Source organism: Enoplosus armatus, chromosome 19, assembly GCF_043641665.1.
Source record: "Enoplosus armatus isolate fEnoArm2 chromosome 19, fEnoArm2.hap1, whole genome shotgun sequence".
Classification (NCBI taxonomy): Eukaryota; Metazoa; Chordata; class Actinopteri; order Centrarchiformes; family Enoplosidae; genus Enoplosus; species Enoplosus armatus.
The window spans coordinates 16632465-16655608 of NC_092198.1; the positions used below are offsets into that span (position 1 = coordinate 16632465).

The following is a 23144-nucleotide window of genomic DNA, read 5'->3' on the forward strand; positions in this document are numbered from 1 at the left end:
AAATAATACGCTGGCAGGCGGATTTTGTTACCTTTGGATTAAGCCAAGGCTAGCTGTGTCCTCTGTATCCAGTCTTTATGCTAAGCTAAGCAGCAAATATGTGAGAGTGGATGTGTGCAATGTGTGTTGAGAAAATATTAGCAGAAATAAAATGTTTGAAATTTGCATTAAGTTTGAAAGCAATCATCAATCACAAGATGGTGAGACGTTGAGCTTCAAATAAAATAAAAAATCAAAGCATCAAATGAACTAGAAGCACAACCTCTTGATTTAAACATTTGATACTCATCATTGTCACAATTACACAGAAGACACAGCAAAGCTTATATAACTGAAGTCATGCTGTGTAGTGTATTACAGTCTAACTGCAGATTTCCTTTAGTTTAAGAGGAACATAAAGTCATCTTTCAGTAATGTTATAGTTTATCTTAGATTCTGATATTTACAGTCATTTTTATTTATGGTAACCAAGTGAACAACAAAGTGTACAGCGAAAGTACATTTTGCAAAAAACCCTCGGATAGTCCAGAAATAGAATCCCATTAACACTCTGAAGTTCACCTGCGCTCATTATTACAATAAAGGTTTCATCATCAGTGTCATTGTTTCATTATAAAACCTTACGGCCGTGTCCTTTGGACAAGTAAGCCAGTCCCTCCCCTCGGTGCATCTTTATGATATGTACAGTTAACTGGACAGGTATAACTGATAATGACATAGAAAGACGTCTGACCGCCAGAGAGAGAGAGAGCACAGAGGAAGGAAGGCTGCAGGAACGATCAGAGAAAATCAGAGAGATGATGCTCCCACAGCTGGTTGTGATCACAGTCCTGGGGCTCACATGGACGACAGGTTTCCACTGTTTTCTTAATTTAATGTGTCATGAAATCACAGTAAATGCTGCAGTTTTTTTTTTAAATCTTACATAGGAGAAACTGATAATCACTATTTATTATAAATCATGGAGTAAACTTGTAAAGGATCATCGGTTTTGACACATCAGTGGAGGAAAGACAAGTATATTTAAATACATCCTGCTTACACTCAAGGTTGTTTTGCACTTAAACTCTAACTCCTGAGTTTTTATTTTTGGTTATTTTTGTTTTGATCATTATTGAACGTATAGATGGTCTTTCTGCTTTGTGCCTTTGCTGCTCCACGAATTCCATATTTCATCAGTTCTTTTGACAACAAAAAGACATGAATTTAAAACTTCTGCATGGCTCCTCATGTTGTTAAAAGTGATGAGTGATCTTAGAGTGATATTTAATCTACAAATATAGCATACTATTACCTTAGTTTAATACATTCATGTGCCTCTAAAGAGTTTGTGCCGAGTTCCCAAGAAGAAGAAGAAGAAGAAGAAGAAGAAGAGCTATACAGAATGTTAATACGTGTGCTTTGAGCATTATTAAATCATCTTAATATTTGCTCATCTGCATTATATATATGGTCATAATAATGTACTCTTTGTTATCTATCTCTGATTTCAGTAACTGGACTGCCTTGCACTCAGATGTTCCCGTCTCAGTCGCCCCCTTTAAATGGTGAGTCTGATAGAGACAAAGTTGATTTGAGGCCGACTTACATTAACGGCTGTAGCTTCAATTGATTTCTTGACTGTTACTGTGGATAGAAATGTGTACATCATATAAACAATGATGCAGCATTTGATTTACAAAACGTTCATTACTGATGCATTTTCAGTGGAATACTTACACTATACTTATATTACAATATATATACGGTATCACATCAGTGGTAGAATGTAACTTGTACTGTACTTAAGTACAATTTGAGTTGCTTGTACTTTACTTGATTATTTCAATTTCATGCCACTTTACACTTCTACTCCACTATATTTTAGAGGGACATATTTTACTTTTTACTGACTGCTGTAATTATGTTATAAAAATAGTTACCTTGCAGATTAAACTTTTCTTTTAAAACATATAATAAATCAGTTTATAAAACATGATGCATCGTTATGGATTAAACTACCCCACAGTATATAAAGAAGTTAAATCCAGTCACCCAAAAAGCTCCACTACAGAAATATTGTATTTCTGAATTGCAACAAAGCAAATCCTCCTGTATCTCTGTGCTGAGATTCAATTTAAAGGATATTTTTTCTCTCCAGTTAACAGCGTTACGCCCTCAGATGTGGCTGTGCTGTCCTCCATGGGACTTCACATGCACAGGTGAGCGCACAGGTCACCAAAGTCATGAAGTGATATTTGCATCACAAGGTCTAAAATTCAACAGTGAGAAGACATAATCACACTGTGCTCTTTTCTTTTCCTGCAGCTCCGAGCTGTCCACCGTGGTATCAAGACTCAGAGGCAAGATTCAAAGTTTTATTTTGTTGTTTGTAGTGTTTACGAGGCCTAAAGCCAAATGTTTCTTAAATAATTTACTTAAATCCTTAGATAAGCTAAGCTGATTAATACACAATTGGGATGTCCATGCACTCTTCACTCTTATTTTTCTCCGCTGTGGTATCTGGTGCTGCTGTTGAATCAAAATGTAACTTTCACTAGAATTGGCCTACGGTCTAAATACACTGTAATCCATCTGAAGAGGTTGATATGAGCTTCTATTACACTACTGTGCGCTATCTTTACTACACTGATATCTACACTAACCGTGATAATTAAAACAGTGAACCCCAATACACATGTCACACACCTGTTATCTTTTGTGAAAGCCGTGCGTAAAATAAAAGTACTGCCGGTACTTCATAGAGATAAAATACTGACTGACACAAAGCAGGAAGTCACAGCTATTGATCAAAGTGTGCTTTAACGTTTCATTTCTTCTGATTAAATTGGATTTTGGAAACACTGTAACCCAGTGATGTTTTCATGTATAACTGGTTTTATTAGAACGAAGATCTTTACCGTTTCATTGTCAAATTAGTGTTTGATTCAAAAACTATATGGCGGCTTATAATAAATGATTACATATGTAAGGGTGTTATACGTGTTTGGATGTTGCTAATGTCTGAAAGCTCTCATGACCGACAAGTATTCAGAATTATTATGAAACTAAAACACTATGTTCATGGTCAAATCCAACTATTTTAGTTATTTTCATTATCAGTTAATCTGTGCGTTATTTTCTTGATTAGTCCATTAATTGTTTGGTCTTTGAAATGTCAGAAAACAGTAAAAAAAAATGTCCATCACAATTTCCAAAAGCCCAAGCTGACATATTCAAACTGCTTGTTTAGCAGATATTTACATACGTTAAGAATGAAATGACTTAAAATGATAAAATATCAAAATTGTTGAGATGGGTTTTCTGTCATTTGACTTCTCGATGAATCGACTAATCGCTTACTGTGCGAGGAAAAGAAGCTCTGTGTTTTGGTGTTGAGCTTGTGCTAATGTCCCTCCATCAGAGCTGATGACCCTGTTCAACCCTGCACTGGTCAGTCCTCTCTCAGATGAAACAAACTTGTACGCCTCTCAGTTTGTTCAACACAGGTACAGAGCGCACCGCCTGACACGTGAGAAATATGCAGCCAACGACTCTTTCCAATGATCTGAAGTTGTTGTTGTCTCCTTGTTTCGCTTGGTTTGCAGCTCACTGGTGGAGCAGGCAAAGGAAGTGTCCCTCTACCTCCACAACAATCAGGTAGGTGCTCCAACTCCAATCTTAAAGGATATTTATCATTTCAGCTTGGCCACTTTTACGTCTACATCTGTAGCTCAACTTATCTCAAATAGCTTGTTCATTTCAAGCATTCTACAATAGGACCAGAGCATATTACTAAACCTCTTTAACTACCTGAGTGGCATGAAACAGCTTTAAAGTGGTTGATCATTCATTTCTTTTCTCCTACAGGCCACTGATGTGGATAGAGATTGGAAGCTGGTGCTTCTCTTTGTTCAGGTGGATCAGCTCTGTGCCTGTGAGCAGCAGGTAAATAGCAAAATACCTCAATATTGATCAAATGATTAAGAGAAAAACTACATATATTGTGTGTTTTCATATATACACACACACACACACACACACACACACACATATATTGTGTGTTTTCATATATATATTGTGAGTTAAAGCCAAGAGGCAGAATCACTCGTTGCCTCAATACACTGAAGTTACAGAGTTTTGTATTCTTATCAGCGTCAGACTCACACACTCCAGATAACGTCCTATTGTCTTCAATTTTACTGTTAAAAGGTTACGTTCGATATTTGATTTCAGGTATTTAGCATTTGCTGACCAACAGCTTCTAAAAGGACCATAAGAGCTAAAACATCTGTGCAGAGGCAGGAAAATAGTTTGTGCTTCCTTATAGCTGCTATCTTCTCTCTGTCAGTACCTGACAACAATTAGCAGTAACAGGAAGACTCTGTCTGTGGAGAAGTTGTCCCATCAGTAAGAAAACACATATACACATATTCGAAAGGTCATTGTATCACCTCTATCTGTTGTGTTTGTGTGCAGGTTCAGTCCGTCATCAAAGCAGTGGTTGAAGAGGTGGATGATGCTCTGCAGTTGCTGCACTCTCAGGTATATTTCAGATTACATACAGTATTTTTCATTCTGCCGCTATTACTATATTGGCAATATTCACACATTTTACATTTTGTTTCACCTCACTGTGTTGCAGCTGAAGCGGACCATCGTCAGTGTTGCATTGTGGGATGGAGAACACAACAGTTTCCACAACAAGTGAGTTCATACATAAAATGACACATTTTCTGGTGGACCACTGTTTCCTCATCTCTGGCTTAGTATATATAAAGAATTGCTTTTAGCCTGTGACATCTAAACAGATGTACACGTGTTATGAGTCTGTAAAATGGCTGCAGTTTAGCAACTGTATCCACTTAAATCAGGTAAAATCTTCGAGAGAGAGAGACCTGAGAACAAGAAATGTTCATAGTGAAACCAGCCTCAACACAAAGATTTAAATGACAGAAGGTATGTGAGGTGGTTTGAAGCTTTAATAGAGCTTTATACATGAATATCATGACGTGATTATTTCTTCTTGTTAGTGGCATTCCATCCATAGATATCACTTAGTAATAGAGCGTAGCACACTGCGATAAACTGCTGAAGGGAGGGTGAAGCAGCACGACAGTACAGAACGTCTCCGTAATCATTCAGTTCTCATGAGTGAATCTGTTTTGCTGACAGGATATGTTCATGCATGGAGACAAACGGGGAAGGAGAAGTCAGACTTCTGAGGGCCATGCTGGGTCAAGCTCTGCAGGTTTGCCCATTATTCATACCAAAACATCTGTGAGCTACATTCAGTCCTTTTGTTGTTTAAGCTCCTGTGAAACTTTGACCTGTGGTGGTGGAGTTAGCTGTAGTGTATGCCCGGCCACTTTACGGTAAACCTTTCCTCTTGACTCCTTTTCAGGAGTCCTTGGATGAGCTCATGGTAAACAGGCGCTGGTATGGAGACAGAGATGACTTTACTGTCCTTATGCAGGACGCACCTTTCATCACAGACCCTTCATCTGTTGCTGTGAGTCACAGGCTGTTACTATCCCTCAACCCCTACATCGACAATGATATAACAATCTTGACCAGTACCAGAGCCACTGAACAAGCATCTACTTTCTGCGCCATGTCTTTTATCTTCTCCCTGTGAAGTTACGAAGCACCAAACCTACTCTTTGAAATCAGACAAGACAATAAAATAAAAAAGTTAAATGAAAAGTTAAATGCCAAGAAAGGAAAAAAAAAAAAAGATTCGAATGAAGACCAAAAGTCTGAAGAACTTCTGAGATGATGATAGCGTCTGTTTGTGACAGCAAGAGACACAGAGCTCTGGTTATCTCACTGCAGGAGGAGCTGAAGATGTACTTTCTGTAACACATGTTCTCTTTTTGAACAGAGTGGGAAGCCTCTCTATGAGTCACAGGCGGCACAACAAACTGATAAACTGATGGTGCAGATGTGGACAAACCTGGTGAGGCCTGAAAGCAACCAAAGCAATCTCATACACACACACACACACACACACACACACACGCACACAAACACAGTCATTGTTCTCTCTGTCGCAAACATGAGGACAATGAGTTTTCTGTCTTTCAGCTGCAGCCCACAAGTGGTCAACATAACAGAGAAGACAACGGAAAGATCATCGCATTGCCATGTCCAACTGAGGTGAGAAACTGTGCTAAAAACTCACACACATGCCGTTAAATCAGGATGTTAAAGAGTGTCATTAGACGTGCTGTACTTTAGCACTAATATTCTACCCTCTTTCTTTCCCAACCCACCTCTTTTTTTCTTGTTCCCCCTCCCCTCCCCTCCCCAAGGACCGACCCTTCCTGAGGACGGAGGGAAACTCTCCTTCATATCACCACAGCGATGCCTCTCCTCTGCTTCACTCAGTGAGTATTGTGTATGTGTCTGTGTGCTGAGCCACATGGAGGCTGTGGCAGCGTTGTGCGCCTCCTGTTTCGTTCTGACCGTGGATGTGCTCTGTGTGTCTGCTCAGCTTACAGGAACAGAGATGACCTGTGAGGGCCTCAGCCCCTCGCCCTCCACACCCACCTCAGGTGAGATAGTTTACACTTTTACATTTATTAGATGCCAGAGTGACTTTCAGTTGTTTAGAAAAAGTCAAATAATGCTTTTCTGGGACTTCACATTAAAATGGTCGGGCAGATTTTATTCAGAACAGATATTCATGTGTCATTTCTCATTCTTTTTGTGTTGAAGTTGATTGATGAGATATTGTCTTTCTTTTTGACTTCAAATATCAATGTATATGACACACATGAACACATGAAAACATTAAACTACGCTCTCACATTAACATACAAAATATTGAGTCTGATATCGAAGTCTGTACAATTACACATACCTACTTTACATTGTTTATTTCTCTTCATTTCTTTTTTATACTTCTTTCAAATTGTACTTTAATCCTACTATGTCGTATTTCTAGCTAGTTTTAAGACTATATTTTCATAGTTCCATGTATTATAAGTATCATATTACTGTACAGTCACTCGGAAAGTCTCATTGAAGTTTTGTGTCTTCTGTATCTTCCCAGTCCATGAACTCAGGCCTGGAGATATTAAAGTGGTGGCTGCTGTGGGCGACTCTCTGACAGTGAGTCATTTTGTCATTTTATAGAAAAAACTTGTCAAGGAGATAGAAAAACAAAGAGAAATGTTAGAATAAAATATAAGCCATATAATCTAAAATATCAAACATAATCAAATATAATAAAATGGTCTGAAAAGTAGAACCATAATCATAACCTCTAACGTACAGTGGCCTGTTAAATACTGTACAGTAGTAGCTCAAATTAGTGAATAATGTTATATTCTGTATAGTAAAGTGAAGTTTTGTCCTTGGATATTAATAACTATGAATAACTGTCCATTGGATAAATTTATCCCCACAAGTAGAGGGAAATGTCAGTTATGCAATGATTTAGAGTTAAATATATAAACATTTGTATATACAGAGAGAAAAGCAGATAGTATTACAAAGATAAAGATGGATTTATAATATAATACATGATATGTATGAATGTTTATAAACATTACAATTACTTGAATGACCAGACATTTGTTCCTGAACCTGACCAGATGCTGCCGGACGAGTTTTATTTGATTGATTTAAAAGATAATCAGTAGATTAATCAATAATGAAAGTAGACTTACTCAGACTTAATTACATAACAGTTGATGAACAGTCCAAAGACCTCAAGGCCTTGGTGGACATTTAGACCATGTACATATGAGATCATTCCATAGAGAAATGGAAAGATGAACAAAGTACAGTAAAAGAAGAGCCGTATATACTGGTGTATATTGGGGGGAATGTCATACACTGGGAAATATAGAAAACCTCTGTCATGTTACTGAAACACTCTCCTGTTTTATCTGTCAGGCAGGGAACGGTATTGCATCCAGCCCTAGCAACGTCCTGGACGTCCTGCGTCAGTACAGAGGTTTGTCCTGGAGGTCAGTCAAGACTTTTCAACATAACTATCACACCACACTGCATCCTAATGCGTATGTTATATATGCTGCAGTGTTGGTATAACTGTGGTTTTATGACCATCCATTTCTTTAGCTGTAAAGTTATCTTATATCATTTTAACACCATATTATGTGTTTTTTGCAGTATTGGTGGAGATGAAAACCTCACGACTGTCACCACGCTGCCCAGTGAGTCCTCCTGATGACTTGCATTAGTTCAAATAACATGTTAAAGCCTGTTTGTGTTGCTCTGGGATGGGCATTACCCCCGTTCACTCTGAAATCTTTTATTTTTATTATCATTCCTTTGTTATAACAGACATCTTAAAGCATTTTAACCACAACCTGACGGGCTACTCTGTTGGTATGGGCAAGCAGCAGACTCCTCAGGCTTTCCTCAACCAGGCTGTAGCAGGAGCTAAGAGCAAGTGAGTCTGACACATCTTACAGTCTAATGGAAATATACTATTAGTATGAAAATTCATTCTCTTTTTATACTTAATTGCAAGAGACCACACATCTCTGACCGTTTACACAGCAATTTTCCAATATGTATATTTATATTTATTTTTGCTTTAACATACAAAGGAAAAGAAAGCCATGCAAAATGATGAAAACTAAAAATACACACAAGTATATATATTATATCTGTTTTTGTCGATAAAAAGTTTTTTTTTTTTATCATTTTAACATCAAGTTGTCAAAACTAAAATCTGTGATGAAACTTTGAGAATCAGTTACTATAAAGGCTGAAAGACACAAGAAATTATATATATATGAAGAAATTCTAAAATAAATGTGCTTTTAACTGTCTGAGTAACATGTTTGCTATTTCATCGTGATAATTGATTTCGTTTGCGTTTTAAGGAACATACCATCCCAGGTGCGAGCCCTGGTGGCAAGGATGAAGAATGACTCAGTAAGTTCATGAGCGGATATTTATCCTTTATCTATTTTAAGACACATATATTGTATGTCTAGAATTGGATTCATACTTCCAACGAGGGAGATCTATTTAAAAACATACAGTAGACTCACACACTCACATCGACGCCCTTTTAAAAGCACCACATGCTACTCACGTTCCCTCACTCTTTCTTGTGCAGAGAATCAATTTTGAATCTGATTGGAAGATGATCACCGTTTTTATCGGAGGAAATGACATCTGTGACCACTGCTACAACTCTGTGAGTACTAACGTGGAGTAAAGATTCACGAGTCATGCCCTTTTAAGACACAACCTGAATATGTAGTCCTTGTCTTTACAGCTGCGCTACTCTGTAGAGAATTATGTCCGTAATGTTCGCGACAGCCTGGATTATCTACACAAAGAGGTAAATTCAACACACAAGCTGCTGCATTTTCAGATATATATATGTTGGTCTGGTTGATTGTTTGTTATAATTAATTGAGCTCGTCTCTGTCAGGTGCCTCGGGCTCTGGTGAACTTAATAGAGCCTCTCCATATTATTCCACTGAGAGAAATGCACATGGACGCTTCACTTAAGTGCCCAACTTGGCTGGTGAAGTGAGTCATTTTTCTCTCTGCTTTTAACATTTTTTGAAAAGTTTTATCATGTGATGTGGACCATTGACTTTGATTCCAGCTCATGTGCTCCCATCATGACTCCATCCTCCCCCAATTATCGTTTAATAAATAATCACAAACTGTGGTGTAACACCTTGTTATCTCTCCTTTGCCAGAATTCTGTGTCCTTGCGTTATCTTGCCAAAGGCCAACTCTAAAGCTCTTCAAATGGTGGAGGACATCAATAGAGGCTATCAGGTAACAAAAATCAAAGAACACGTGCTATGATTGTTAAAGTAACAGCCCAGTTCATCATCAGGCAACGACACCTTCTCTTTTCTCCTTCTTTTAGCGTTTACTGCACGAGGTTGTGGAGTCGAGCCGGTATGACACTCGCTCAGACTTCACTGTGGTCATCCAGCCTTTCTTCAGAGAAATCATCGTCCCCAAACTGCCAGTCAGTAACAAGGCTCTGTCTTTCAAATGTGGACTACACAGACGTTATGGGAGTCCCCTTACCCTATATATAACTACAGGTTTAGCACCAGAATCATGACAGTATCTCTGCTTTCCAATCCAAACTCAACAGTACAACTGTACCTAGCTAGTTGAGCTAAAACAAAGGACACTACACTACACACAATCTCAAGTTTTAGAAATTCTCCAAACAAACCTGCAAGATTTCGACAGTATGGAAATACACAAATTCTAATTAGGACTCAAGCCTCAAAAGCTGTGTCGTGGTTGCCACTCTGTCATCCAGGCTCAGATCAACTAACGTTTTTCCCTTTCCTCTCTTTTAAAAAATATTTTCTAGTAGTTACTTTCACCATATTGCATTGGCCAAAGTCGTCCCGAGTATATTGCTATGTTTTACTGCTCTGGCTGATAACGCTTCATACATTTACCGTACCTTTTCCACAGGATGGCCGTGCCGATCGCTCCTTCTTCAGTGCTGACTGCTTCCATCTCAGCCAGAGGGCCCAGACGCAGATGGCTCGCTCCCTCTGGAACAACATGGCAAGTATCTGACAGACAAGAAGAGGCTTTTACAGTATTTTGTACACATATTACTATCGCCAAGTTCGTTACTTTAAGAGTTATTCTTTTGCCCTCACTATGCGTATAGGTGAATTTCTACACAACACATTTCCAATAAAGGTTGAAGACAGGAGTTGGCCTTTGATGTTTTCACTGGAAACAATTGTGAAACTGTGAAAACATAAATGGACGTCAAATTCAATGATTACAAATCAGAAAAAGCTAAGACACCATTGACAAGCGATAGACATAGGTATAGTAAAAATGAACTGGCCTAATAACAGGGAAACTTGATGCACAAAACTATAGACTAAGACTAAGTTTCTGAATTGTAAATAGTGTTCATGTCAACTTCCAAGTCGTAATTGCGACTGGGAAACTAATATTTTACCTGACGTGGCACTTAGTAACATGAAAGTGCCTGAAAACGCCTCACATCAGCCAACGACCGTCATTCAATGTAATTAAACACATATTTAATGGATATGGTGTTGTCAATGCACAGTGTTTAATCCTCACACGACCAACTCTGTAATCATATAACCATCTTGATGGCGCGAACGCTCGTAAAGAAGTACTGAATGATACTCAGCTGTCACTCTGATTCTTGTTTTCACAGCTGGAACCTCTGGGCAATAAGACTTTCACACAGGATTTTACTACAGACGTTAACCTGAAATGTCCAACTGAGGTATGATATTGTGTTTAAATAGAGAGTCAGTGCTGCAAATGCAGGGGAATGTGTTTTTTGTAAATTCTCAGATGGCTCAATTGTGTGAAGAAACAAAATGCTCTACATGAATTCCTCAAGCTTCTGTTATTAAAAGTATATACCGTTTTTGAATATACTGACTGACATCATGTATTGTAAGTTCTTTCCTTTGCCTACAGAGTTCACCATACATCCGGACATATAACAACAGCAATTACATGTATGCTGGTCCCTCTCCAACACCTGGACCTGTCACAGTAAGCATGTAATCTCTATCTGAGAGGCTGAGAAGTGAATTCACGTACAAAATATGTAATGTTTAACAACTAAAGACCTGAATGATGCTAATGTTTCACATAAACGAAAATAGTGTTGAAACAATTAGCTGATTAATTGATACGTTTATCGATAGAAAATAAATCATCAACAACCATCATCAGCATAAAAAGCAATTTTACGAGAACAACCAGTCCAGATATTCCAGGGTTGCACCAAATTGCCTCAGCTCAAAAGGCTCAAACACCAACACAAATAGCAGTGGGGACAGTGGACGCCTCTGCCTGGTCCCTCTCAGAATCCAACCCCGTAGGTTATGACTGCTGCCATCGGACCATTATAAATAACCTTCACCCATTTCATGAAAAATAAAAACAAATTTCTCCGGGGTAAAGAAAAGATAAGGCAACATTTCAAGATGAAGAAATTTTACACATTTTGATGTTTCTTTTCCCCCCCAGAACTGGGGAAGTGACTTCTCCTGTGTGGACCTTGCTCCATCTGACACTGTGCCAACTTCAGGTAAGACGGACAGTCGTCTTTTCGTTATCAGAAGACACTTGTTATTAGATTCAATGTCCTCTTTTATCTACAGTTAACAAGCTGAAACAAAGACACTGTCGCGTAAAACTGTGCACACCACCAATGACTAAATATTACATTGCAAAGAGATGGTGTTTGTGGTTTATCTTGATGTCAGTAGGTTGAATCTCTTTTATGTCTTTTATCTGCAGTTCACATGCTGAGACCAGCAGACATCAAGGTGGTGGCAGCACTGGGAGACTCTTCAACGGTGAGTGTCGTAACACAATGATTAGTTTATTCTTACAAGGAAGAAGATATAATGTACAAAACAGCTGGACACAGACATCACACATAGTTTACCAAGCTTAAGCAGCCATTGACAATGAGCACATATTACATAATATGGTATATGTGTGTGTGTTGAAGGGAATCATTTAACTGTAATTTTGCACTAACTGTGAACATGTGTAATCAGTTACTTAGTGTCATTGAACTCTGAACTCTAATCAATTTGTTATCAGCCAGATAGCTTGCACCGGTGATGATCATCCCTTTCATGTTCTGGCATTCAGTGTTTGATGTTAGACTTGTCTTTGTCAGTGTCTCACTCTCCTCTGCAGCTTTTTCTCTTTATATGTGGCTTGTTTGTTCTCTGTTCACAGGCAGGCACTGGCGCCAAAGCAAAGAACCTGTTTGACCTCAATAAAGAGTATAAAGGAGTATCCTGGAGGTATGACATGCCTCTAGTGTTAATGAGGTTTACATTAACCATCACGTTTTATGAATCACATTGATGTTTGTGGGGTTTTTTTTTCTTGCAGCATTGGAGGGGATAAGACTCTGGAGACTGTCACAACACTACCAAGTGAGTTTATGCCACTTGTTTGGCAGAATTGTTTATTGAGTTACTATATCTGATAGGAATAACAATGTCTCCAGAGGTGCATTCTTGTTAGTATTGGAAATCTATCATTTTTTTTACCTTAATGAGAGGCATGAACTAAACGATGGACCACTCGCACAAACGGATTCGCTCTTAAGTGGCAGATACGCATGATTTCCTAATCTGAATGAATTCGGAGTTTAAATGACTGCATGTAAATTTCCTCTTTATTTCTGTCACAGTACATCTCTGCTCTGATGACACATTGCTGGCAGCTGTTATATTAACATTTTCCAATCGTCCTGACACTGCTAAATTTCTGTTTTCGCACAAATTCGCACAAACGGAGCGGAACTGGTAGCCTGATAAAGCAACATGGGGGCACTGATTTGCTAATGCTAAAATCTTGTTGCGCTTACTCATATTCAGCTGGCATTCATCAGGTTGAAACACGCAATTATCTATGACAAGCCTCTGCAGTTCAGAGGGTTTGGTGAATCGGACTAGGAACACTGGTACAAGCAGAAGTTTAAGATAAGAATACAAAAATGTTCTGCTGTTTCTTAGACACACATACAGTCTGACATTCCTAACTGGGAGGAAGCTACTATAACTACAGCCTTAACCGGTAGTCAGCGGACCAATTGAAGAGATGTTATATAGCAGGGGAAAAAACTTTTACTCACTTTTTTACCCAGCTGCTGGAGTGGTAGAAACCAGCGGTGCACTACTTCTCAATGGGGACTCAATCCTTTTTCATCTTTATCTCCTCAGACATCTTGAAGAAGTTCAACCCCTCCTTAAAGGGCTTCTCCAGAGGCCAGGGCTCAAGACAGAAGGGCTTCAACATGGCTGTAGCTGGAGCTAAGACCTCGTATGTGCATATTCTTTTAGCTCCTCCACCTGAATAAAACTCAACAACCCAGTGCCATCTCTCTAACGCCTACTGCCTCTATTTGTTGCAGAGAGATCCCAGTACAAGTCAAAGCACTCATCAAAGCCATGAGAGAGAATAAGGCAAGACCTCCTCAAAACTAAGTAATTTATACAATAGCTCTAATAGCGTCAACCTCTTTCATGCTCACGTTCTGTACACATGCTACACAGGAGGTGAATTTTGAAAAGGACTGGAAACTTGTGACAATATTTGTCGGGGGGAATGATCTTTGCAATTACTGCATAGACCAAGTAAGTGTTCCTTAAAATACATGAATTGTACATAAATAACCACACATGTGTTGTTTGTTATGGAACTGCAGTAAAAACCATGCTTTGCATATCTCTGCAGAATAATCTCTCACCCAAGAACTATAGCCACAATCTTATGCTGAGTTTGGACATGTTTTACAAAGAGGTGAGATATTAAAAGCCTTAAGTTATTGTCATCTGCTGTCCTCGTGAGTACAAGTGGGTCAAGTTTTTTGTCTCTCTCTGTATCTTTAGGTACCAAGGCTGTTGGTTAACATTGTGGAGCTCTTGCAGATAGATCCATTGAAAACAGTTCAGAGGAACACGCTTGGCTGTTCCCTCTTGCAGAGGTTTGTTTTGCCTGTTTTTTTAAATGTCTATAATCAGTGTTTTCATTTAAACAATCATCATTCAGCAACAATATCATCATAAAAGGTGTCAGCGCTGTGTTTACAGCTTGTTTCCGCTGCCCCCAAGTGGTAAAATAAGATCAGTAGATTAAGGAGAATAATCTGTTTTGGAATCTGTTTTTTACAGGACCAGCTGCCCCTGTGTTATCAACCCAGCTGAAAACTCCCCAGAGCTTGGAGAGATAAAACGGATCAATCATGAGTATCAGGTAAAAGCAAGGAGCTCTTTTAACCATTTAAATATTTTCAAAAAATGGGGTTCCCTCTGGCATTCCTCCGATGTTCTTTTTTTTTTCTCCCAGGCTGAGATCCAGCATCTTATTTCTGGAAATCGCTATGACGGAAGAGAAGACTTTGCTGTTGTTCTTCAACCCTTTTTACACAATTCCTTCATCCCTTATATTGGAGTAAGTTACAGAAACATCCAAATGTATCCAAACAGGCATCCACATACAAGTAAAGAAATGTAACCAAGCTAGAAATCTAATCTTTGCACCAGGTTGGTGAGGCTGACCCAAGTTTCTTCTCTGTGGACTGTTTCCACATCAGTGAGCGAGCCCATGCTGAGATGGCCATTGGCCTGTGGAATAACATGGTGAGCATGGAGCAGTAATGGACCAAAGTGCGGCACAACGACCAGTGTTTCCAAGTGTTTTTAGGTTTTACAGAATTTCTTTTTCTGTGTTGACAGTTGGAGCCCGTAGGCAGAAAGCAGGCCTACAACAACTTCACATATGACCGCTCCAAGATCCACTGTCCCTCTGAGGTATGTGTGGAGAAGTCTGGAGAGAAATCCCACTGCTCACAACTCATGTTATTACTGTATCACCAAACTAAATCTAAAATTTAAAATAAACAAATAAGACATTATGAAATAAATAGGCATATGACTAAATAGACAAAAACTATAATATAACCATTAACTTGTATAATAATCCAATAGATTCTCAGCTGAAATATTATGAAATATATAATAGGAATAAGTTATTTCAACTTTTAGTGAATCTTGTGTCTCAATTTTATTTGTTTTAGATGTCCAAGGTTTGTTTTATTTTGTTCTGCATGTCCCTGTTTTACGTTGGATTGAATCTGTGTGTTTGTTTGTTTTATGAATATGTGGAAAATGTGTTATATGTGGGTTGTTTTATGACAGAATAAAAGCAAACCAAACTAAGATATAATTATTATTTTATTATGTCTTTTTTATGCAACAGAGTATCTCTTTCATAATGTCTTATTTATTTAATATTGGACATTTTGGATCTCCATATTACTTGACTCTTCAACCCATAATCCCCAAATTGAACTCTGCATCTTTGTGGTTGAATCTTCAGTATATTTGGGCAGAACTGCTCAAAAATTCTTTCACATAGTTTTTAAAGTTCTTCAGTTCATACATTTCTGCTCTGAGCTGTTTTATGTTTCCAATAGGCCAATCCCTTCATCTTCACCAAGATCAACAGCCTACCAAGTCCACCAGTGACCACCACCACGACTGTCTCAGGCTCCACCATCAACACTGCCACCACTACTACCACCAGCTCCAGTCCTGTACCAACCATCCACGTGCCAAAGTGTCCCTCGTCTCTGCCTGTGTGGGTGCCAGTGATTGTGGGAATCGCTGGTTTACTGGCTGGCATTACTGTTGCCTGGCTAATTCTCTCCTGCAGTCAGGGTCGGAAAAACAAAGTGGAGAAAACAGTACAAATGAAAGGGACTGGTTTTTAATGCAGTTATTCTTACCAAGCTGTATTTATTGTCAACGGTATATTTAAGTCTTAAAGCTGCATCAAGCTGTTTTGGGCCACTAGAGGGCAGAAAGTAGACTCCAGATGAAACACCCAGCAGAAACATTACAGCCCTCTTTCTTGCCACTGCAAGTCCAATATTCAATTGAACACAGCCCTGGTTTGGTCCACTAATTCCTGACAAAATGATCTGAGTCTCTTTGTTGTGCGAGATGTTTGACTTTGTTCACCAACTGCTTGTTTCACTTGAGGCAGGTAGTAAACAGTAAATAAGCAGTACTAAACAGCAGCTGTTCACCGTTTTATTTGAGGGGTGTCAGTGTGAGCTATTGAAACTCAACTCTTGACAAAATCATGTAGGTCGAGGACCAAAAAAACCCAAAACAATGAGCTGAAAGCTGCATAGAGTTGCAGACTGAGATATGGTCCTCCGTTGGAGTGGCAGTACTAGCAGTCTGTTCACGTTATAGAGACTAATGTGATCAAATGTTAATATCAAAAATATTTCAATATATCAAATGGTGCTACAAGTATGTAAAATATTTGTAATTTCTATACTACATAGAAATTGTGAAATATGCCAGCTGTAATTGACTGACCTCGTTGAATCTAGAAGTTTTGTACATTTCTCTTTACTCATTTTTATTTATTGATGAAATAAAATTGCTACAATATTCAAGTCATGGTTGATGTACTTAGTAAACAATAGTTCTGTGAAAAGACCAGAGGTCCTGCACTATCAGGTATTTTCTGATCTCTGATGTCTCCCACCTAATTACACTCGACATTATCTAGGTGTTTTTTTAGCCATGCTATCAGCGTGGCTCTTGGGATGGGTAGGGAGGTTGGCAAACATATTGTTGGTTTTGATCTTTTCATGGGATTTGTTGACAACTAGAAAAATATAAAATAACACCAGACTTATTCTTTAAAGTATATAAATATAGCTTCTCGAAGACAGTTGTCCACACTGCTGCCTATTGGTGGCGTCTTCCACCTGGTCAGGGAGTGCAGCATCCATGATCTTGATAATAATCTGCTGCTTCCATACTGTGCCTTCACACAAAATGGAATAGAAATTAAAGACTCTCTAGGTTACAGTAATTAATTCGAATTCATTAACTGGAAGTACTAATTGAACACTGTATCAATTTCCCTATAATTATTATCATATTACAAAGTTCTAGTAAACGTATAGGAAATGCTCAGGAAATTATGGATAATAAAATAAAGTATGACTGAAAAGAATACAATAAAATAGAAAAAATATATAATAGCATAAGGCTTTATTTTACCTAGACCTACAGGGTCCGTTTTTATGAGCAATTTAATGACTTCTCTTGTGATACAACAGAAAGCAAATTGCACTTAATGTACTTATGTACAATTTGGATGTACCTGTGCACGAGTATGCATGCACTTATGCATGCATTGTGCATTTACTCTGTTACATTCCACCACTGCTGATAACTTGTGTGATCCATAATATCACCATCTGTGTGCATTCCTGGGAAGGCTTGTCCCGTTTTGAGCCTACAAGTCAGTATTCGGGGCCAATTTTACCCGGGACTCTGTCTGTGTGAGTATCAGAAACATGGCGGAAAGCGAGTTGAACGTTGACAGCATCATCTCTCGATTACTGGAAGGTAAGATATTTTGTCTTTCTGCGTCCTTTATCAAGAAAAGGACTGAATTGTACGTTCTTGGTTGTAACCAGTAACTTCACGGTATGTCAAAAATGATTTTAGCATCTTGCAGCCTTAACGTAGCTGTATTGTTCATCGGCAACTCGTAAGCTAACCGTTGCGTTAAAAGCTCTGTGCTTCAGGAGTAATGTAAACGTTATTATGGTGTCACAGTCCCTAGTAGCTATCTGTTCGCTTATGTTGGATAGTTAGTTAACGTTAGGCTGAGTAAAATGGGAGGGTGGCGTAAAATTTCACCTTGCTGCTGCCAGATAGAGAGCTAACTATGTTAACTAGTGATATAACTTAACGTTATAACAGCCAAACTAGCCGAGTAGCAGAGTCCGGGCAAGTAAGTGTTTTTTCTTTACAGGACGGAATGCGATGGAACGAGAAAGAACCGTGGAATGTTGTGGTTGCTAAGTAACGTTAACTGTTCTCGTTGGCAAGGCAGGTAGCTAGCAAGTCGGCTACCTCTCCCCGGACACACCCCCCTTACGTAGGAAATCAATTAAGCCTGCAGAATTTCTATAATCTATAATGTTTAATAAAGGATAATTGGAAAATTTGCTTGTTTTGATAATGGCAATATGTCATTAACACCAAACCAAATTTATGAAAAACACCACTTATATAACGAATTCTGTACTGCAAACCCCTGAAAGATGTATAAAACTTTACAAAGCAATTAATAGAGCCTGACTGTACCAACCCTTTAGACCAATTTAATTTCATTAATTTAGAAAGTTGTATTATTGCAATGTACTGTATGTATTAGTATTATTAGTTTATGTATTTAATTTACTTCTTTGATATTATACTACTACTACTACTACTTTAGCCACCAACATGCAGTTATAGCCAACGCTAAGGCATTACTAAACAAGCATGTTGTTTATTCTTTATACATGAAGCTGCCCTCTAGACTTTTTGTCTTGCTTGGACCACAACGCCCTCACTCACTCACACACCTCCAGCTGAGCCAACAAGCTGTTCATTCCTGTACTTGCCAGTTCATAACAACCCGTGTTGACTGGAGTAAATGGCATGTCTGGCCAGTAGCAAAGCAAATGCAATGGTCAGCTCTCTTTAATGGCACACCGTGATGCAAATGTAAACAGAAGGGCCGCTAACCCGACTACCAAAAGAAAAACACACGATTGACACATGCTCTCACTCTCAGAGATATCGGTAGGCATTTCAATACTTACATTTTAAAACTAAATCGAAGTCTTTGTAAGATTTTGAGATTTTTTTTGATACATTTGCTAACATCAGAAATTTTTATAAACATCAGTCTGGAACAGTCATTTATGATCAGTTGAGAAATGCACAAAATGGATTTTTAAATTTAATTATATATTTCCATATTTTATGGTCTTAACAGTACTAATTTAGTCTACAATTTTAAAATATAGCTACCTGGCCCACTATCATCATGTTGAATTTGATGCATATTAGTTCTGATCACTATGTCAAGTTACCTAATGGTTCTGGTGTCTAATACTTACTCATCCCTGTTTAAGGATCAGCCCATGTTGACTGTTGACCTCTTTGTACTTTTGACTTGCAGTGCGAGGATGTCGTCCAGGGAAGGTCGTACAGATGACAGAGGCTGAGGTGCGGGGGCTCTGCATCAAGTCCAGAGAGATTTTCCTCAGTCAGCCGATCCTGCTAGAACTGGAGGCTCCACTCAAAATCTGCGGTGAGAACAGCACCTATCAACAGCCACCCCTTTCCTTAATGAGAAAACACATAGCTAGAGGCAACCTTGAGTAGCAATTTTTAAAGATGTTCTGTATTTAATCCAACTTGATGTAATGAATTAATTAATTTCACATTATTTAGTTGCCTTTCAGTGCAATACATATATAGTCATACACAACAGTGCAATACATACACATATATATATATACACATACATTGTTGTTGTATATATATTTTTTACTTTTATTTTTTTTAAATGTGTATATTTTTATTTTCTATTTCTTATTTTTATATTTTCTACATACTTATTGCTCTAAATTTATGCTACTTTCTACTCTTGAATGGGAGCACCGGTACTGTACAATTTCCCCCCGGGGATCAATTAAGTGTTTCTGATTCTGATTCTGATAATTGAGATTGTGATGGTAATTGTGATATTGTGATACCAATAAAAAAATGAGATGAACACATCCTTCCAGGTGATATCCATGGACAGTACACAGACTTGCTGAGGCTATTCGAGTATGGAGGCTTCCCTCCAGAGGCCAACTATCTTTTCCTGGGGGATTACGTGGACAGAGGGAAGCAGTCGCTGGAGACCATCTGCCTGCTGCTCGCCTACAAGATCAAATACCCAGAAAACTTCTTCTTGCTCAGGGGGAACCACGAGTGTGCCTCCATCAATCGTATCTACGGCTTCTATGATGAGTGTAAGTTGGGAAAACACCTGTTTGGTGAGCACTGGCTACGTGTGCATCCTGTTCAGTGTGAGTTGGCCCACTGTGTGTTTTGCATTTGGCCAAGGAAAGCATTTGCAAACATGAACAATTCGTCCTTAGTTATAAAACTGAAAATCAACATGATTTATATTTACAGCCTTTAATAACTGAAATTCTGTTCACATTCCTGATCAAGAGAGATGCAACTTAAGTTTGCATAGTTAATAGTTAGTAAAGTTCCTTTAGATAACAGAAATATCCAAATCTGAATGTAGAAATCCAGTATTATTTAGTTAAAAGCCTCATTTACAATTGTTCCTTGTCTGATTTGTTCTTTGTTCCCCACATTTCTTTATTTTTTCCTCAGGCAAGCGCAGGTTCAACATAAAGCTCTGGAAGACCTTCACAGACTGTTTTAATTGTCTGCCCATCGCTGCGATTATTGATGAGAAGATTTTCTGCTGCCATGGAGGTTTGTGATGCATCTCGGTTATGAAGCAGCCAGTAATGCACCACTGAATAATGTGGAATAAAAGTCAGCTTGATTTTTTTTCATGTACACTCTGATTCACATAGGATTAGCTTTAGTGTGTGTCACTTATAAAATATCATCTGTTCTCCTCAGGGCTCTCACCTGATCTACAGTCCATGGAACAAATTCGACGCATAATGAGACCCACTGATGTCCCAGACACAGGTCTGTTGTCCTACAGTATGCGTTTATGTTACTGAACTAAAGGAAGACTAACTCTAGATAAGCTTATTGCATCTCTCACAAGCTGTCTTCAGGAAAGCACTAGATGTATTAGCAGAAAATGGTCTTAACACACTTCCATCAGTGACTGCTTGACTTTACGGTTCGTGTTTCTGACTGCTGAATGCTTTTTTTGTGCCAGGCTTACTGTGTGACCTGCTGTGGTCAGACCCAGACAAAGACGTCCAGGGCTGGGGGGAGAACGATCGGGGAGTTTCTTTCACCTTTGGAGCTGATGTGGTCAGCAAGTTTCTTAACCGTCACGACCTGGACCTCATCTGCCGAGCACATCAGGTAACACTGTTTTGAGATTAAGGGTTACATTCAGATATTACCATGGAGGGTTAAACTTTACTTTATTAAGGAAAATAAATTGGAACAACTTACAAATTCACACGACTGTGCAGAGAATGTTGTCAGAATATAAATAAAAAAAATAAATTTCAGCAAATAAATTGTTAATGATCAACATTATCATTGAGTTCAGTTTAACATATTTATAGAAGACACACTGATTTTTTTTTTTTTTTAAACTTAATCTATTACAGCATAAAAGTGAAGGCAGTTTTCTGTTAATTTAAAGATGAATTAATAATTCTGATAAAATAACCAGATGTGTGTTTTTGGCTTATCAGGGTACTTTATCACCAATATTGCCATGAAGAACATTTCCACTATGTCCTGGCTCAATACCAGATCATTTTTTGAAAGGCTACCTCTGTGTAAACAGTATAGAAACAATATCTTCCTGCTGCCAACCTCTGTTGTCTCACAGTATCTTTGCCATGTAGTCCAGCCCTAATTGTAATCAAAGCTTAGCCGTAATAGTGCAGCTCTGGTCTCCTTCAGCTTCTTTATCACCTATCAGCACTATATACAGTGAGTGCATTATTGCTGGCATTCTTGGTAAATTAAAATAAGCCTTGATTCTTGATTTATCAATTCATTGTTTGATCTATAAAATGTCAGAAAAAAAGTGAAAAAAATAAATGAAATCAATACAAAATTTCCTAGAGCCCAAGTTGACATGTTTAAATTGCTTATTTTGACATGGACTAGAACCAGTGAATTTCTGGCAATTTTGCTTCAGCGATTAAGCAATTATCTGCCAAATAATTTCTGTGTTTCTGTGGATGGACTGATTGTTTCATCTCTAACCCTGCTGCCTTACAGGTTGTTGAAGACGGCTATGAGTTCTTTGCCAAGCGACAGCTGGTGACGCTGTTCTCCGCCCCAAACTACTGTGGGGAGTTTGACAACGCAGGCGGCATGATGAGTGTGGACGAGTCCCTCATGTGCTCCTTCCAGGTACAGACCTCAGTGTCTGTTGTAACGTAACATGAATCCTGATTTATGTGCATTTAACGTATTTATCACTATCATGCTTTCTTTCAGATCCTGAAGCCGTCAGAAAAAAAAGCAAAGTACCAGTATGGAGGGGTGAATTCAGGACGCCCTGTCACCCCGCCTCGCACCACTCAGGCACCGAAAAAGAGGTGAGCGGCTGGCCCAGACTCTCCTGCCCCCCCCCCACCCGGCTGGTCTCTGGCCCACGTCCCTGCAGGCTGCCTCAAACACTCCAGCCTTCTTTAAGTCAGCTTGTTCATGTGTAAACAAAAACTCCAGGAGTGTTTTTTTGCTTGTTCTGTGAGTATTTTTATGAACATGTTGAGTGGTATTTTTTCCATTTTCTTTTTAATGCCATGGTATGTATTAACTCAGCCCTCACTTCTACTACTCAGTCCATTCAGCAATATCAAAACCAATCTCTTGTGGAATGGGCAAGACGTTAAGAAAAGATGCTTCTCCGCCTTCAGATTAACTATTTCCGTAGTGATTTGTGAATGCATGCACGCTTGTGAGATTGAGACGGGTGCTTTGCCCTAGCCAATGTAAAATCCATAAATTCTCCCAGACAACAGGGCCAATTGTTTCTTGTCTCACCTTGATTTGTGTGTCCATGGAACTAACCTAATTACTGCCATTGCCCCT

At 38.7% G+C, this 23144-nt stretch overlaps 2 protein-coding genes across 4 annotated transcripts; both read left to right on the forward strand.

Moving 5' to 3' along the window:
* The first annotated feature begins 674 nt into the window (after window positions 1-674).
* Window positions 675-16267, forward strand: LOC139302647 (phospholipase B1, membrane-associated-like). Its single transcript, XM_070926350.1, has 42 exons — window positions 675-852; window positions 1494-1547; window positions 2141-2201; window positions 2308-2342; window positions 3404-3488; window positions 3588-3639; window positions 3850-3927; window positions 4459-4524; window positions 4625-4686; window positions 5155-5230; window positions 5384-5491; window positions 5864-5938; window positions 6067-6138; window positions 6294-6368; window positions 6476-6536; window positions 7037-7095; window positions 7885-7958; window positions 8122-8165; window positions 8296-8404; window positions 8844-8895; window positions 9083-9163; window positions 9245-9310; window positions 9404-9504; window positions 9681-9762; window positions 9857-9961; window positions 10429-10524; window positions 11165-11236; window positions 11437-11514; window positions 11995-12055; window positions 12268-12326; window positions 12721-12788; window positions 12880-12923; window positions 13716-13815; window positions 13907-13958; window positions 14049-14129; window positions 14230-14295; window positions 14385-14479; window positions 14667-14748; window positions 14842-14946; window positions 15039-15134; window positions 15231-15305; window positions 15971-16267. Exons 1-42 carry the CDS (start codon window positions 675-677, stop codon window positions 16265-16267), a joined length of 3438 nt encoding a protein of 1145 aa, XP_070782451.1.
* A 1614-nt stretch (window positions 16268-17881) lies between these two features.
* LOC139302697 (serine/threonine-protein phosphatase PP1-beta catalytic subunit-like) lies at window positions 17882-22891 on the forward strand. 3 transcript variants are annotated; one of them, XM_070926402.1, is made up of 9 exons: window positions 17882-17933; window positions 18213-18242; window positions 19543-19677; window positions 20159-20389; window positions 20766-20870; window positions 21024-21095; window positions 21295-21446; window positions 22326-22460; window positions 22548-22891. In XM_070926402.1, the coding sequence occupies exons 1-9, from the start codon at window positions 17882-17884 to the stop codon at window positions 22650-22652; spliced, it is 1017 nt and encodes a 338-aa protein (XP_070782503.1). In that variant the 3' UTR covers window positions 22653-22891. The 3 variants fall into 3 exon arrangements, with proteins under 3 accessions (XP_070782503.1, XP_070782504.1, XP_070782505.1); XM_070926403.1 differs by lacking the exon at window positions 18213-18242 and having other exon boundaries at window positions 19546-19677; XM_070926404.1 differs by lacking the exons at window positions 18213-18242; window positions 19543-19677.
* Window positions 22892-23144: the final 253 nt, after the last annotated feature.

Excerpts from the sequence above, each read along its gene's own strand:
- LOC139302647 (XM_070926350.1), top strand. The coding sequence starts at position 675 with ATGATATGTACAGTTAACTGGACAGGTATAACTGATAATGACATAGAA. Across the intron at positions 5,231-5,383 it reads TGCTGGGTCAAGCTCTGCAG|GAGTCCTTGGATGAGCTCAT; the intron begins GTTTGCCCATTA and ends ACTCCTTTTCAG. Across the intron at positions 14,480-14,666 it reads GGCTGTTCCCTCTTGCAGAG|GACCAGCTGCCCCTGTGTTA; the intron begins GTTTGTTTTGCC and ends TGTTTTTTACAG.
- LOC139302697 (XM_070926402.1), top strand. The coding sequence starts at position 17,882 with ATGGCGGAAAGCGAGTTGAACGTTGACAGCATCATCTCTCGATTACTG. Across the intron at positions 20,390-20,765 it reads CTACGGCTTCTATGATGAGT|GCAAGCGCAGGTTCAACATA; the intron begins GTAAGTTGGGAA and ends TTTTTTCCTCAG. Across the intron at positions 20,871-21,023 it reads GATTTTCTGCTGCCATGGAG|GGCTCTCACCTGATCTACAG; the intron begins GTTTGTGATGCA and ends TGTTCTCCTCAG.